Source organism: Nothobranchius furzeri, chromosome 7 (assembly GCF_043380555.1).
Source record: "Nothobranchius furzeri strain GRZ-AD chromosome 7, NfurGRZ-RIMD1, whole genome shotgun sequence".
Classification (NCBI taxonomy): Eukaryota; Metazoa; Chordata; class Actinopteri; order Cyprinodontiformes; family Nothobranchiidae; genus Nothobranchius; species Nothobranchius furzeri.
In genome coordinates, this window is record NC_091747.1 from 66,380,071 (window position 1) to 66,397,444 (window position 17,374).

The 17,374-nt window shown below is 45.2% G+C and overlaps 1 protein-coding gene across 1 annotated transcript; it reads right to left on the minus strand.

Moving 5' to 3' along the window:
- Window positions 1-3,949: 3,949 nt before the first annotated feature.
- On the minus strand, window positions 3,950-15,640 carry LOC107397198 (alpha-lactalbumin). Its single transcript, XM_015977122.3, has 5 exons — window positions 15,440-15,640; window positions 13,234-13,467; window positions 13,031-13,094; window positions 11,450-11,494; window positions 3,950-4,106 (listed from the first exon to the last, which is right to left on the minus strand). Exons 1-5 carry the CDS (start codon window positions 15,603-15,605, stop codon window positions 4,037-4,039), a joined length of 579 nt encoding a protein of 192 aa, XP_015832608.3. The 5' UTR covers window positions 15,606-15,640; the 3' UTR covers window positions 3,950-4,036.
- Window positions 15,641-17,374: the final 1,734 nt, after the last annotated feature.

The window sequence follows — 17,374 nt, forward strand, 5'->3', positions numbered from 1 at the left end:
AGACCGGATCTCCAAGAGCTTCCACGATCCATGGTGCGTGGGTCCTCCAATGGCATCAGAGTGGTTGATATTAATCTGATAACTTGTTAAATGACATCCAACAAACAGCCAGATGTGTTTAATAAACCAGACATCATGGTTTCATTTAACATCACTGTGTCACCATTTATAATCATTAGCCTTTCATCATCATTAATATTGTAATAAATAGATTTTAATAAACTATATTTTTGTCTCTGAGCCAAATTATAATAAAGTGTTTCCCTGGAATACCCAAAGTACCGACTTTCATCATCAATCATATTAAAGTCTCAATAATACTGATAATCCATATTTTATGTATTATTACATTTAACTGAATACGTTTATATATTATGTTGCATATTTATTAAAGTAACCTCTAAATGGTTACAACAGTATTACATTTAGTCATTTCACAGAAAAAGTCTATCAGAAAGATGAGAAATGATGTGAGTTGGCCGGATCCGCGTCTCCAGCTTAAGTGCACGCTGTTTACAAGTAGGCCTGGCAGCACACGCTCACTAAAGAAAAGATCAGCGTTTTGTGTCAGATTTATGTTTATTTATGTGCACTTCCTGTCTCTTCTCATTTGTGGCTTGTATTAGACGTATTTCTTCTTCCACCCGGGCTGTACCGCTGTTGTCGGTGTACCTCTGCAGCGTATGATTGTTGCCCTGTGGGATCAGTGAAGTATTTCCACTGGGATGAACTCCTCTGCTAATAACCACGAGGTTTATTCTCCCATCAGAACCAAACAACTCTTCCCTGGAAAGTTAGAATATTGTGGCTAACTTCTTCTAGCAGTGATCCGAAAGGAATGTCTCCACATAGCAAGCCTGGGCTGCATGGTGGCGCAGTGGTTAGCACTGTTGCCTCGCAGCACGAAGGTTGCAGGTTCGAAACTCGGCAGCGGCCTTCCTGCGTGGAGTTGCGTGTTCTCCCCATGCATGCGTGGGTTTCCTCCGGGTACTCCGGTTTCCCCCACAGATCACAACATGCCCTATAGGTTATAAACTGTAAGTCGCTTTGGATAAAAGCGTCTGCTAAATAAATAAACATAAACAAAAGCCGAACTTTAGCTTACCTGTCGAGCAGAAAGCCGGGACTAGAGGCGTCTGTGGGGAGCCTAACCTTTCATTTCAGCACACGCCATCCTTGAAGAGTCCCAAAAAACTGGTCTTATTTCTCCCTTCGGATGCTTTTCTTATCGTAGACTTCAAAGACACGTTTTCTCTCGCGACTCTCGGCCCTTTTCAACAGAACAGCAAGACGTGTCGCTCTGCTCAGAAACACCAACCAAGCCAGGAACGAGCACGGACGACGACGGCCTTGCATGAAAGCTTCACCAGAATAACTGAGTTATGTGGACCGGTGGTAGAGATGTCCACCTGGAAGACAAAGGTTCTCCGCTCTGCATAACTACATAAAAAGAGGGGGTGTCTTTGCTCCATTTGTGTGAGCATCAGGGAAGCCGATGCCCTGGTGAACCATGATGGATTGTTTATTGATATCAAGGACGTCACTACCATCAGCAACCAGATTACCAGTCAACCCCTGGTCTCCTTCCTCAGAGCTGAGGACGAGGCTGGGACATGTGGCTAAACACGTCTCAGCCTTGTCCTCTTCTCAGGAGGAGCAGGAACTTGTTGGAAGGTAACTAAAGGCTTTGCTGCTCTGAGTTAAAACAAGAGAATCAGCTGTGTGTGAGCAGGGACACGTAGAAAACATGCAGCCACTGTGGCCTTCAAGGACCAGGTTTACTCCCCGTTATTCAGTATAGAGGTTGGTCTGATTTCTTCTAATGTGAGCATGTTTAGGTACTCTGTTATTACTGGTACTGTCAGCAGGTTAACACGCTGGAGAGTGTGTGTGTGTGTGTGTGTGTACTCGTCTATACATCAAAGTGAGGACCAATGATGAGCTTTTTACCGGCAAACTGAGGACATTTAGCTGGTCCACTTTGGTACAGCGTTACAGCTCTACTGGTTAGTTTTAGAGGTCTGGTGTGAATGAAGCTTTAGTTAGGGTTAGGGGTAGACTGGTTAGAGAATGTGTGTGTGTGTGTGTGTGTGTGTGTGTGTGTGTGTGTGTGTGTGTGTGTGTGAGCGGTGGGTTCTCACCCTTGACCTTCATGTCTGGTTAAACTCCTACGTGACCTACAGCTCCCAGTTTTCTTCACTAGAAACAACCTTTCCTTCAAATATTAAGCGTGTTTCCACCATTGGACCTTCAGGGTAATGTGGGCGGGACTTAGCGGCATTCACGCTTCTCCACTTCAGCTGGCCGTGTACAGGAAATGACATCAGCAGACTAAACAACTGGCATTTGTAAAATTAGAAGAGTTTCTGGTGAAACAGAAGCAAATAAGTAGTGTTCACGCTGCTTTAAAGTTGCTGTTGCTAAACTCCCAACACCAGGAAACACAGCAGAACCCGCTTTTGGCTCAGCTCACCAAAAAGAGCCGGCTCTTTCGGCACCCTAGTGGCTCCTCAGATTTTCTGTGGCGTAGAGTACATTTATAACCAAAATAAGGAAAAACTATATGTAAAATGATTTACTTCTGTAAAAGAAAGCAATATATCAAATATTTATCATTTCTATGGATTTAATAACTGAACACTTTAAGAAATCTCCACTTTCCGAACGGCTGGCGCTCATTTTCTCACCGTCTTCATCGCATTCTCCTCTCTCTCTCTCTCGCTCGCCTTTTTCCTCCTCCTCATTCCCTCTCGTCTCCCTCTTCCTGCATGTGCTCTGCAGTGTGTCTGAGTCTATCCTCCCTCTTCCCCGCCCCTACTGCTCTGTGTGTGGACAGTCTGGACACGCAGTTACACATGCTGACCAATCGCCTGTAGCTTTCACCAAGGCAGGGGCGGAGGGGGGAGGGGAGGGCTCCCAATGACGAGCCGGCTCCCGTCGTTCACTTCAAAGAGCCGGCTCTTAGAGCCGGTTCGGTCGCGACCGACACGTCGCTATTATCAAAGTCCTGCAAGGGTGGAATCTGTTGACAGCGTAGCGGACCGAGCCGTTGAAACTGCCCTCCCAGAAATGACCCTGAGGTTCCAACAACGGGAAGCCCGCCTACTTCATGGCTCAGGATAACTGCTGGAGCTGTGTCGTAACGGAGTGTGCGGTACCAAGTCGGGATTGAAGAAGGAGCTTCTTTTCTTTATTCTTCAGGGGCAGTATCAGATGCTGAAGGCTGACTCTTACAGAGCTGTTGGGAAGGTTTTAGAACCAAAGAAAAGAAAAGCAGCTTGTTTTATTTCACTTAACTGTCAGCACTTTTATTTCTTTTACACGGCAGACCTTCTAATCCATGAGCTTGAGTTTTTATTGTATGATTAAGACTTGTGACTCTTTTTCTCACACTGACTTGAAACATTTTCCTAACGAGTTGTAATTACAGAGAGAGAGAGAGAGAGAGAGAGAGAGAGAGAGAGAGAGAGAGAGAGAGAGAGAGAGGGAGAGAGAGAGAACGAGAGAGAGAGAGAGAGAGAGAGAGAGAGAGAGAGAGAGAGAGAGAGAGAGGGAGAGAGAGAGAGAGAGAGGGAGAGAGAGAGAGAGAGAGAGAGAGAGAAAGAGAGAGAGAGAGAGAGAGAGAGAGAGAGAGAGAGAGAGAGAGAGAGAGAGAGAGAGAGAGAGAAAGAGAGAGAGAGAGAGAGAGAGAGAGAAAGAGAGAGAGAGAGAGAGAGAGAGAGAGAGAGAGAGAGAAGAGAGAGAGAGAGAGAAAGAGAGAGAGAGAGAGAGAGAGAGAGAGAGAGAGAGAGAGAGAGAGAGAGAGAGAGAGAGAGAGAGAATAATGTGAGCCTGCATGGCCCTCAGGTGGCATCAGTCTCCAGCCATGGAGCACGGGGGCAGTTTAATGATCTATTCAGGTAACAGGAAAACAAGTTTTACTACTTTCAACATCATCAACAACAGGAGCTACATGCTTCATGCTTTTATTCATTCATCACTGCTGAGAAACAAGCCTGAGCAGTCCAGCGGCGTTTAAGGAGCTAACTGTAAGAAACTAGTGACACTCGTGGAAGTAGACGTCATAGTGGGCGTTTTTGCACTGCGGCTGCATCATGAGCCTGAACCTGCAAACAAACAGAGCATCAGCATCACTTCATACATGTAAACAAAGCTTTCCATCAAAGAAACAAAAACCCACAAGAGTCACTAAAATAACTCGAAAATAGTAAAAGAATTTTTAAATTACGGTTGAAAACTTTAAAATGCCTTTGATTAGATTTGCCCATGGCCTGTTTAGAGTTTCTGTCAAAGACAACAAGTTGTAACCACCGATAACCGGTCAGGGTTAACCTGAAGGATGGACACACCTTCATGGAACGAGACGCTAAATGAGTGCAGATGTTATTGTGAATGTCCTTAAATATAATTCCTACTTGATCTGGTCGTTATTTTAAAAACTGACTTGTATGAATGTCATTTGGACAATTCTGACTAACATCCTTTCTACCACCACCAGATGTGTCTGTCCACATGGTGGTGGTAGAAACGAGAACAGGTCATTGCACCAGTAATGTGAAGTACCTGCAGCAATCAGCCAATAGGAGGCTCCTACCTGTTTGCCAGGTAGAGACTTGTTTTGGCTGGGCGGTGTATTTTACCATGTGTGACAGAGGCAGAACGTAAGATTCAGGCTCCTAATGTAGCGGGTGTTACCACTGAGGGTTACTGTGGTCCTGTTGGTAAGCCAAGTGGAACCAGCTGGTAATTTCCAGTTTGCTGTGGGAGGCCAGGCGATGTGTTTGATGGGCATCTTGGTGAGCTTCATCGGAGACTTTCTTTCTGACACTGATTATTCAGATGTCTGATGGTTTTTATTTTATTTTACATGTTCATAGAAACAACACATGAAAACACAAGAAAACAAACAACAGGCACAGTATTCTGATGCCATAGAGTTCCCGACATGAGTAGAACAAGTGACTGTGACTGTGTGTGGGTATACATGTTCTTATGTGTTTTTAGGTATTTTTATTCTCATTTATTGTGGTTGTTGTATGTTTTAGAGAGCGAACATCTACCGAAGACAAATTCCTTGTAAATGTACTTTTACTTGGCCAATAAATCTGAAATCTGAAATCTGAATCTGGTCACACTGATCCACCACGTGGACCAACTCTACACAGGCGAGGTTTTGAATAGTGAGCTCTTTATAGGACCTTACACTGAACAGGTTGTAACCGAGAACTTGATGCACTACAACAGACGTTGGACACTGCAGCTTCCCATCATCAACCTAACTCTTGTTCCCAAGCTCTTCTAACTGACCACCCAATGGGCGTCTAAGTCCATAAGTTGTTTATTTATTTTATTGGACACCTTATCCATGCTCTGTTTAACTCTTCCCTAAGTCCTGGTGTTTTCCATTGGGTTTGAAGCATGCAGGGGTCCGGCCCCTACTCAAAAACCCCACAGGGATCCCTCTCTTCTCTCAAATTTTGGACCCATTTCAAAATTTTCCTTTTTTTCTAAGGTTCTAGAAAAAACAGTTTTTAATCAGGTTCAACAACTTCTAGACAACCTTCCAATCTGGTTTTAGGTGACGCTACACCACTGAATCGGCTCTCCTGAAGGTTCATGATGACAAAGTTAGGGCAGTGGTCAATAGGAAGCCAGTTGTGCTGGTCATGCTGGTCATGCTGGACCTTTGGGCTGCCTTTGAGACAGTTGTCTTGTAGGATGGCTGCTTGATAACCGGGCTCTCACATCGCTTCAGCCTTTTTATGCTTTTGGGTCACTTTCAAGCCTTTTTTATTGCTCTCAGAGGAGTTTACAACATTTTTAAACATTATAAGTGTGGATAAGATGCCGAACTACAAGAAAAGCACCACAGGGGCGCCACTGCAGCAGACGCTGTTTAAGGCTACCGCTAATGCTAGCCCCAAAACGGCCCAGCAGACGGGCCCGACAGACAACTTCGCCACGGAACCGGATGCCAGAATAATGCAGCTCCTTGTGAAGCTGGCTGCGGACCAGTCAAAGATTTTGAGGATCAAACGAAGAATTTCGCCGATATCAGGAGCCAACTGGTGGAGAGGCGGAGAGCGGTCTCAGCCTTGGAAGGGAAGCTAGCTGATGTGCTAACACGGGTAAACAGTGCGGAGGCTCGCTTAGACGTGCTGGAGGAAACAGAGAAACAGCGGGGAGAATCCCCCCTGGTGACAGCGACTGATGTTGAAGCTCTAACGTTGAAGCTGGCTGAGTTGGAGGATAGAGAAAGGCGTCTAAATCTCCGTATCTTCAGCTTTCCCAAGAAGACAGAGGGCAAGGATGCTATTTCCTTCCTTAAGAAAGTGCTTCCAGGGATTCTAAACATCCAGTTTGAAGGGGGCCTGGAGATGGAGCGGGCACACAGATCGATCGCACCACTAAAGCCTGGAGCTCCCCCGAGGCCCTTGGTGGTCCGCTTTTTGAGATTCCAGGAGAAGGAGCGGGTGTGGAGAATTGCTGGGGAGATGGGGGACGTGCGCTGGCAGGACCACAAAATCAGCTTCTACCAAGGTTTCTCCAGGGCAACGCAGGCACGTCATCAGTCCTTTGCGGAATGGAAGCGCTTGTTCCATCAGGCCAACATCCCATTCGGGATTGGATACCCGGCCACGCTGTTCTTCACAGCTCCTAACGGGACTAAGCATCGTTTTGAAGACCCAAGGAAGGCAACACAATGCATCAAAAACCTGAAATGAGCGTGGTCTAATGGGTAATGTGCAGACAATGGGAGGGTTGTTTCTTGTTTGTTTCCTATGCCTTAAATGAAGAAGCTTGCTGGCTATTTTGATTAAGAATCTAAAGAAATGCTTTTGTCTCATTTTGACATTGGGTGGGTGATATTTGGAGGCTGATCTTGACACCAGTTTTGCATGTTGTATGGCGATGTGGGTGGCTCAGCTAGCTGTGGGTATTTGGGGTTTAGTTTTCCAGATTTTGGTCCAAATAGAGTTGATGGAGGTTACTGGTAGCCTCCACTCCAAGTTTTGTTCACGAGGTTTAGTTTTTGTTCTAAAAAGTTCAGCTGGGGTTATTTTTGGGGTCCGGAGCTTAAGCTTTTAATTAGGAGGTTATCACACATAAGATGACAGGTCTCAACTGTATTTCCCTTAATGCCAGCGGTCTTAACATTCCGTATAAAAGGGGTTAGGGTTAGATTTTTTGCGAAAACGAAATACAGATTTTGCCATGATCCAGGAATCACATTTGCTGTCTAAGGATGTAGGTCGTTTTGCGAATAAGTTTTACCGTGTTATTGCTAGCCCTTCGGCAACAACAAAATCAAAAGGTGTCATGTTGGTATGTAAAAGGAACTTGAAATTTAATTTTATTGATTCTTGGGCAGACAATAAAGGGCGGATCACGATCGCTAAAATATGTTTAAATGGAATCCGAATAGCCCTTGTTTCAGCTTACGCTCCAAATGCTTATGATCCTGAATTTTTCAATACCCTAACTGTATGTTTCTGCTGCTCACCACTGAAAAAAAGTTTATCTTCACAGTTTTTTATGAAGACAGCAACAGGTGAATTAAACAAAATAAATAAATAAATAAATTTCTAAAATAAATTTTGAAAAAAACATTTCAAATAACTGAACTTAAAGTTTTTTTTAACACGTTTTTTAAATCAAAAAGAATAAAGAAGCAATGCAATGCATCACTACAGGCTAAACTCTTTCAGAGCTACAATAAGGACCAATTTGGTGTGCCTCCCCAAAACTTTCTTCGGCCCCATCTGGCCACCCTTATCAACATTTTTGGGGGGCGCTCCTGCAACAGTGGGCATCTCTCAGAGTGTCCAAAAATAAATCCACTTCGCAATGATTAGCAGTAGATTCTGAAGTCTACAAAGTGGTATAACAATCTTTAAACACCTCACTCACCTCTTTAGGACCGGAAACCAAATTACCAGCTGTGTCTTTAACCTGAGATATCAACTGAGAGGAAGCCCAACGTCTCAATTAATGGACCAAGATTACTCGGCTTATCCCCGTGCTCATAACAGGTTAAACGTGTACGAAGTAACGGTGGATCGGCATCGAGAGTAGAGCATAGATTAAATTCAGTCTGTAGATCAAATCGTCTTTTATGTAAATCAGGAGCGAGGTCGGTTATAACTTGTCTATCTATATCGTAAAGTGGTGTAGTCAAATTTTAGAGTTTGGTTTTATAATCTTTACCGGAATGAGCAGACAAAGAAAGTATTTAGCCGTGCAAGTATGCTTTAAAAGTTAGTTGTCATTATATGTCATAAAGTTGTCGAATGTGGATTTAATAAAGGTGACAAAACTGTCGTCTGACAGCAGTGAAGAATTAAACTCCGGGATGAGGAAAAGGAGAAATGGGCACCAGAATCAACTTTACTGTCAGTGCCCCAGCGTCCTGAAGCAAGAAACTTGGTTAAACACAAAGACGTGTAGAACAAAGCAGATACAGGCAGGCCACGAGAGCAGCGTCACGGCGTCAGAGATATGATTGGATGGTATTCAGACGCCAGCACCTTCGGGGAAGAGAACTGTCCACAGAAAGTTTTCAGTACTTCAAAAAATTGATGACCATGAGAAAGAAAAAGAATAAGCTGTAGTTGTAGGTATGGAAGATCTCCAAGAACCAATAAATCCGCTTTGAGACATGAATTCAGCCGTAGATTTAGACATAGACAGTTGAGACAGAGTACGACGGTGCGATCCATCCAAAACGGGATCAATAACACAACTTGAATCACCACTTAGTATCAGAAAAAGAGTGTCGAGAAAAGAGAGGCTACTAAAACGTTGTTCATGAAACTTGATTTATCAAAATTGAGCGCATACACTTTAACCAAAAGAACAGGAACATTAAGCACGTCGACTACAGCAGTCAGATATCTCCTGTTTTTGTCAGCTGTGGTCTTAAAGGCCACAAACTGTATTTTTTGTTAATCAAGATGGCCCCCCCTCTGGTCCTGGAATCAAACACTGCCCCTGCTACGGACATCTGAGCTTAGCATGATCTTTACGCTGTAGATAGTTCTCCTGTAAAAACTCCACATTAGAGTTTTAAATGAGAGAATACCTTAGATCTGGGTTATTCATACCCCTCACATTCCAAGACAAAAATCTGATACCACCGGAACGACCAAAAGTACTAGCCATGACAAGTACACAAAGATGAAATGACAAAATAAATCAAGTCACCATCCCCATAGAAGAAAAAGAGAATCACACACAAATACAAGCAAACGTCTCCCTCCCCAAATGAGCCATGTGGCTCCCCATGGAGCGAACCAAAAAGAATACGCTCCAGATAATGGATCAAACCATCTCCAACCGGCGCTCCAACAGAGCCACTGTAAGCAAAACACAAGGTGCAAGTAACAATACCAGCACGAATATTCTCCGTCTCTGGACAAGCCAAACAAAGCCAAATAGCCCTAAAAACAAGTCACTCACCTCAATGATCATCTAGTCTAAGTCCAGTTTGGCTCCAGAAGAAAGAGGAAAAGAACAAATATCGACACCAGCTGTGTCTCCATTTTGGAACCATGGTTTTGAAATTATCCCCAGCGTCCTTCGGTGAGATGAAATCCCGTTGCCCTCCTTGGCACGTGAAGCGAAGCTTAGCGGGATGAAAGATACCAAACCGAGCTCCTTCGATGCTCCAGAGTTGACGCAGAAGGTCGTTGAAAGCTGCACGAGCCCGGGCTATCTTGGCGGTGTTGTCAGGGAAGACAGAGATAACCATATTGCGTATCTGTGTTTGTCGCAGTTCCCTGGCTTCCTGAAGAAACTTGGCAGTATCCACGTAGTGATGTAAGCAGACGATCATGGGGCGGGGGCGTCCCCGTGCGGCAGGTCTTGGAGACCACGACAGATGAAATCTGTCCACCAGCAGTTCCTTCTCAAGCTGAAATGGCTCCATGAGGAGCGTAGACACATCTGCAGCAGTTACAACATTGTGATCCAGCACCTGAACTAGGCGTATGCTATTACCGTACCATGTCACATGGCACATTTGTTTTCCAACACAAGCCATCTCCTTTGACATGGCATCCGTTTTAGCTTGGACTTGAACAACATCATCTGTAAATGTGGAAAGAGACCTCTCCACTTCTGTTACCGTGCCTTCTAGTCCTGCAAAGTCCGCCCGCATGGCTGAAACATCCAAGGACAGGTCCGTTTTCAGATAGGGTTAGGGTTTCAGATAGTCCAGGTTGGGGTGTGGTCGCACCACGAGGTGGACTGAAACACACTGGCGTTTTTACCTGACCTGACTTTGACTTAAATGTATGTTTGCACATTGCCACCGCAGCAAATTCCTAGTAGAGACCTGACCTACATGGCAATAATTCTGATTCTGATTTTACCAGCTTTTTGTGACATCATTAATGTCAGGAGAACATTCCAACATGTTCCACTCAGAGCAAAACTAAATCTCAAAAACGCTCCTCAAAACATAAAATAAGACTGCAGGAATGACAATCAATGCAACCTTCGCCATCTCCGTTCGCCATCGAACCAGAAAATCGTTTGATAGGTTTTTGATGGCACCTTGTGAAAGGTTTGAATGAAACAATATTTTCCTGAGCCCTGAGTGTCATGATCCTGCCACGCCCTGACCTCCATGCACCTCATCAGCCTTCATTCATCACACCTGGTCCCCTCATCAAGCTCATGACACACACCTGCCTCTCCTGCTACAAAGCTCCGGCCTGCTCTCCAAGCATTGCCAGATTATTGAACGCCCTCGCTTTCAGATCTTCCAGCCTTCCTTCCTGCCTGATCCATCGACCATCGACCTTGTGTCCCTCCTCCACCTCGCTTAACGTCTGACCCTTGGCTGGAACCCTACCTGCATTCACTACCCACGCCCGTCCTCTACCACGTCTCTCGCCTGCTCCACTGACCTCTTACAGATCTTCCTGGTTCAGATTGATCTTAACTATTGATATTTTGGTTTTTGTGTTATTTTCTACTTATTTCAGTGACTGTGGGTTTTTCTTTTTAACTTAACAGGAACTGCATGCCAGCAAATGCATCCATGTCTGTATTTTACAAAACTCTTAGAGAATCTTAAGTGAAATATGAAAACATGTTAAAGGTGCACCATGTAAGAATGTAGTGAGACAATCCCAAAAGTCTGATGTTTCCGTCATTCTGGAGGGAAGCTTCTACTGAGACATGCTTCATATCCAGCTGCTGGGTTGTCAGTTTTTCTCCTAAAACAAAGGAAGGAGGGCCGTATCGACTGTTTACCATCAGTGAGGGTGGGGGTGCTGTGTCTCCTGCGAGCTAATGCTGCAGCGCCCACTTTGGGAAGAAGACGACGGCCGGCAAAAAGCTCCACGTTTAACCACAGGATGTGGTTTTTACTTCGTTTCTACATGATGCACCTTTAATATTTAAGATGACTCATATAAATATATAAATATATTAAACTTACACTTTTGTTAACTCCTGGATGTTCTGAGCTCCAAAGCCTTGTTCGCTGTTTAAGAAGACAGTCATACATTTATAGAAATGCACAATCACGGATAAATACACTGAAAACTTTTTATCTATTGATTATCAATAGATATTTATGGATTTGTATCTTGGGCATATTCTATCAGACTTCATGGAGAGAGGAAGCTTTGGCACACGAGGAAAGTTCTCAGTTGCTTGAACTCATTAAGCTAACAGTTGAGCCCGTTGTCCAAACCTTAAACGTTTCACACGGTTTAGCAAAACTCTAAATGCATTCTCACTCTCAAACACATTCTCACTCGTGTCGTCCATAACGGTAAACACAAGCGGCACATTCACCCATAACAAGAGCACAAATGTCAGTGACTGGACACAATCAGTCAAAGTAGATCTCACTTGTTTCAAAAGATCCAGTAAGAGCGAGTTCAGAGAGCAAACAGGTTGTTGACGGTGGGAATGAGAAAGTGTGACAACGGATAGAAGAATTCATGAGAGGACGAGGACGGGTGCGTATGCGAGGTGGGGGATGAGGAGGAGGGCAAGAAAGAGAAAAAGGAGGACGAAGAGGAAGAGCAAGATTACAGTTTGTCTCTGGTGCTAAAGCTCAGTTCCTGACACCTTGCTCCCTTTTCTCACAACATCAAACACAAAACCTCTCGTTCCTCTTGCTGAATCAAACTTTCACCACAAAACAGTTTTAGCTGTGCTCAAAATCAAACGCTTCTCTCAGATCATAAACACAATACTCTAAATTACTCTAAATTACTCTAAATTACTCAAAATTACTCTAAATTACATACATACCTGTTATGAGGCGAAAGTTTGATTTAGCAAGAGGAACGAGAGGTTTTGTGTTTGATGTTGTGAGAAAAGGGAGCAAGGTCTCAGGAATTGAGCTTTAGCACCTGAGAAAAGCTAACTTCGGCTGTAACCCCGGGTTTCCACGGGAGCCGTCAGCAGCACGTTACTGCAGCAGCACGTCTTGCTCACGTAAGCTGCTGCTTGGCCCTTCCCACGAGACGCAAAGCAGCAGGGGAGCAGCTGTCACCGACCGAGCACGAAGTCACACGAGTGACTTCGTCAGTAAACACAACAACAAGCAGGAGAAAACTACAACATGGTTTGTGTTTTATGTTCTGTCCGTTTTATAATCGCCAATACGGACCTGAAAAACAAAGGAGACCGCTAGCTAGGTGATAACTTCTCACGGGGACGCACAGTTAGTAACGTCTTTTTTAAAGTAAAGCAACCGGAAGGCAGTACGTTCTTTATTCAGAAAATCTCGGGAGCTTCTCTCCATTTCCGCGTCCGATTTCCTGTCTTTCCTTCCCCAAAAATGTCGAACTTGACCCGTTTCAGAGGCGTCGCGCGTAGAAAATAGAACCGGCGCGTAAAGGCCGCGACATGCTGCTCCTGAGACGCGGCCGACTCGCGCTGCTGACGGCTCCGGTGGAAAGCCGGGGTCAGGTTAAATTATAAATTCACTGCATTTGCACTGATGTTAGTGTTAACAATGAAACTTACTATTACATAGAAATCAATGAAAATGATAACATACACAATTTTGGCGATGAGAGTCAACACACAGTGGATGTCGTCGTCTATCTTGTCATCGGTCAAGCCTGGTGAGAGAGCGAGCGGTTTTCTAAAGTTAATGAGCCGTGGCACCTTGTTGAGATCAGAAATGCTGTGAGAACTGAACCTCCGTGCGTTTGCACGTTATTAGTACAGATTTAAGAAGGTTTAAGCCATAAAACGTACGTCTGCAGTCCATGCCACACACATTGGGACTGTTGTTGTCATTGCAAACTGGGTCCCCGGGGAGCTGGAAAAGGCCGTAAAGGGTCGCGTTCTTCTTTTCGTCCCCATTGCTCAGCAAATCGAGGGTGTCGCGGCGCTTCCGGCTGGGCCCGCTGGCAGGACTTCCACGGTCATGACTCAGCTCAGTCACAGCACTGGTGCTGAAGTTTGAACCGTTCTCCACATAACAGACAACTGAAAGATGGAAGAATCGGATCGTGTTTAGTCTCCCAGACGAGTTTTTGGCCTCACACCGTTTCTAATGTTCACTCACAAGGAGAAGCACGCAGGAAAGGCAACAGCTGAACCCGAGGACTTAACACAACTTCTCTAACCTCACCTGAAGTGTCCTCTGCCTCACAGCCTGATCAGCAAGGCTGATGATCATGACCTCTGACCCCTAGCACGTTCTCTACAGCATGATTCTTCTTCATGAATGCCTTTGGGTTGTTGGTTTGTTAGGCGGGCCTGAGTCACACGTTCTCCCACCTGAAACACAACGTAGCTGAATACCTGTTGTGATGCGGCTCGAGTCTCCAGACACTCGAGTTTCCGTTATGAAGCTGTCCTCTGGTGTCTCCGTTAACAGTTACGTCCTATTCCCCGTAAGCCATTATTATTCCTTCTGAACCTCTGTTCAGAGGAACGCAACGATGCCCGACCTAGAAACTGATCTGTGAGACGGACACTTGTGAAGAGTCTGGGATCTCGTCCTCCAGGTGCTGCGGTTACCTGACTGGAGCTTTGCAGCAGAAAACCACAGCTCTTCTCTTTTCGAGCTTGTTTCTGTTGTTTTCATCTCTGGAGCTTCATGCTGGACCCTCAGCTGTTTGCTACCATAGGAAGATTTAAGCCTAACCAGAGGTTTTAGCTACTGCTGCTATCTGTGTAAATGTGTGACTCCGCCCCTCTGGCCCACCCTCACCAGAAACTCAGACATGCACAACAATTGTTCCAGTTCTTGGAACAAGCTGGGACATTTATGTGTTCCTGTGTGGTTTTGAGTCAGTCTTCAGCGTACGTCCACCTGAACGTTGCTGTTGGTGAAAACGTTAACAGAATCACTTTGATTGGTCACGTACGTGTTTGTGAGAAATCCTGGGAAATAAAACTTCACTCATCTGCATCTGGGCTAAAGCAATGCACAGTTTCTCCTACGACCACAGTCTACTACTTCAGTTTCAATCATACTTAGACGTGCCGAGAATGTGAGATTCTCTTTCTTAAATACCCGCCAGACTCTCTGTAGCTTCAGCGGTGGTCAGCATGCTGGTGAAGGTTCTCAGGCGTCCAGGTCATGTTCTGAAGGGAACATGGGAGTGTCAAGCTTATAAGCTGTAGCTGTCTATTGTTGCTAATGAGTAGGAACTATGCTGAATACCCCTCCTCTTCACCCCCTGAGTTAGCCTCTATTGTGAGGCCGTTGTGTTGATTAGGCACAGGAAGGTGACTCAAAGCTACACTACAGGTGCTGGAAAGGAGAAATGCAGCTAGTGCAGCTTTGGATCTCATTCCTAAGCTGTTTCAGTCTAGGCCACACCTTCCTGCATCTAATCAACACAACGACTCATCAGGGGATAGAGAGGAGGGGTACTCACAGTAGTTTCTGCTAGTTAAATAACAACAGACAGCTTATAAGCGTGACTCTCCCGTAACCCAGTCAGAACTGACAAAGCTCCTCGGATGAGAAGCCAAATGTCTTCAGGAAACCAAAGAAGTCCAGTTGCCTTCATTTGAACCCTCTGGTTTGGCTGGTGGCCAACTGTTCCCAAAGACGTCTCACATAGAAATGTAAATCGGGTTGCGTTCCAGACTTTGTGACTATCTTCAGGTGAAATTTGCCTGATGAATTTTTAGAACTTGTTTGAAATTCCAACTAAATGCCAGAGTCCCTGCAGTGCAGGCGAGGACACGGACAAGCTAAAGAAAAGTGTCAGAACACCTAAGAAATTCACCTGCTGACGTCACTCATGAGTTATTACCAACTGTTACAGCTTACTGAGACGCAGACAAGTCTCACGTCTGCAAACCAGGAACCAGGATGGCCGTCAGAAGGAAAACTGGGCAGCAGAACGGGAAACTGCTGAAATTCTCTTTCAACATAACCTTCATCTCTTAGAAAACGGAAAGCGTTTTTAAACAGTTAAAGTAACAAAAAGGTGCTCACGCTTGGCCACGAAGGTGTCTGCAGTCAGTCCTGCTTGCTTAATTTTCTCTGGCAGGTTGTCGATTTTCTCCTTCAGCTGACTCTTCAGGGAGCATTTAGTCACATTCTGAGCTCCAGCCAGACTGAAGCCCAGGAGTCCTACCACACCGAGTAGCAGTACCTTCATCTCGACAGCAGAGATGTCCACGTCTAAACGCCGCTGTGCCGCATCACTGATATAACACAGCAGGTACCACCCACAGGAACAAAGCTCATGAAGAAAGACCACTCCCCGAAGGCTCCGGGGGATGTAACAGATACTATTAGAGTTTCAGGGAAAAGGTCTCATCGGTATACGCCCACTTTTATGAATAATGAGAAAAGCTGGCGAGGTGAGAGTGTCTCTTCATAAAACAGGAATCACAGCAGTGAAAACAGAGCACATGTAATACAAGCACACCTCGTGCACAGATATTAACCCTAAAAAGAACCAAACCTTATTGTTTAAAAGCTGTAAAACTTCACCAAACTGTACCTGATGGGTTGTTAGGGTGTCGTTCAGGCTTCTGGGTACGCTTTATAAGAAAACGCAGCCCCACATCCAGAAAAGCTTGATGAAAGCTACAATGCTGAACGGTCATGGTTTATGCTAACATAAGACTCAGGTCTTTACCAACAGAACACAGTTTTTTATTGTAGTCCTTTAGAGGAAGGGCAACCTGAGCTGTCTTCCTTAGTATCTCTCACGATCTTGGTCACGAGTTCGAGAATTCATGTCAACCCGAGTGAATGAAGGAAAGCCCTGGAGTAAACAGTATTAACTGTCGAGGTTTCCAGGAACCTGACTGCTAGCGAGAACAGCAGCAGGGGAATCAGGACACAGATGTAACCCACACCACTGTCCTCTCACAGCTGGAGGGTACGGGATTACCTTTCATCATAACAGAAGCCTCGGGGTGGGTGATGTGGAGCGGTAGCGCAGGTCAGGTCAGCAGCACACTGGTGGAGACAGTCAGTGACAGACCATCAAAAAACTCGGTTGGTCCACCTGGAGACCCGGGCATGGAGGACGAGGACTCGTGAGTGCCAGGACAGCCGTACTGAGCCAGGATGCTCTGGAGGTTTCTTCCTGTTAAAAGGGAGTTTTCCTCTCAACTGTCGCTGCATGCTTGCTTAGTATGAGGATTGCTGTAAAGACACTGACACTAGTCAGTGACTCGATGCGACCTGCTGGGTTCCTTATGTAGGAAACATGTTACTGACTGGCTTAATGACCTGACCTGTGTTGTTTACTGTGTGAAGGGCCTTGAGACGACTCTGGTCCTGATTTGGTGCTTTATTAATAAACTTGGATTGAACAGCTAAGATCCTGGAGTACAGAACTAAGAAACCTCTCACTAACGGCTGAAACCCCATGTGGACAAGGAGGAAAAACGCATTGTATGGCATGTAGCACAGGCTAGTGGCTGATAGCTAGAAATGCTACCAGAGGATAAAAGGCAGAAGGACCGTTCTGATCATGTGTCACATAAAATCAAGCCCCCAGACCAGGAGCGGCATAAACCAGCATCTACGGCGGCAGACAGGAACCCAAGATGATTTCCTTTTATTCAGAGCCGGGGGTCCATATACAAGAAACACACCAACACATGACAAACAACACAACAACTACAAAAACACACAATGAAAACACATTAACATGTTCAATGTCTAACAGACGTTTCAGCCAGTGATTCCACAGCTTTGATGTAAACCGGACAGTACTGTGGACAGGGTTGGCCAGTAACCCTACATAAGATACCACACATCATTACACACCCCAACACTGACAAACATGTGACTCGCACTGGAGCTCCTTGAGTATTTCAGCAGTATTCTCATGCTGTCATTGTAAGCCACCGTTAGTTTTTAATACTACTTTGTTTATATCCAGGGTTAGGGTTAGGGTTAGGGTTA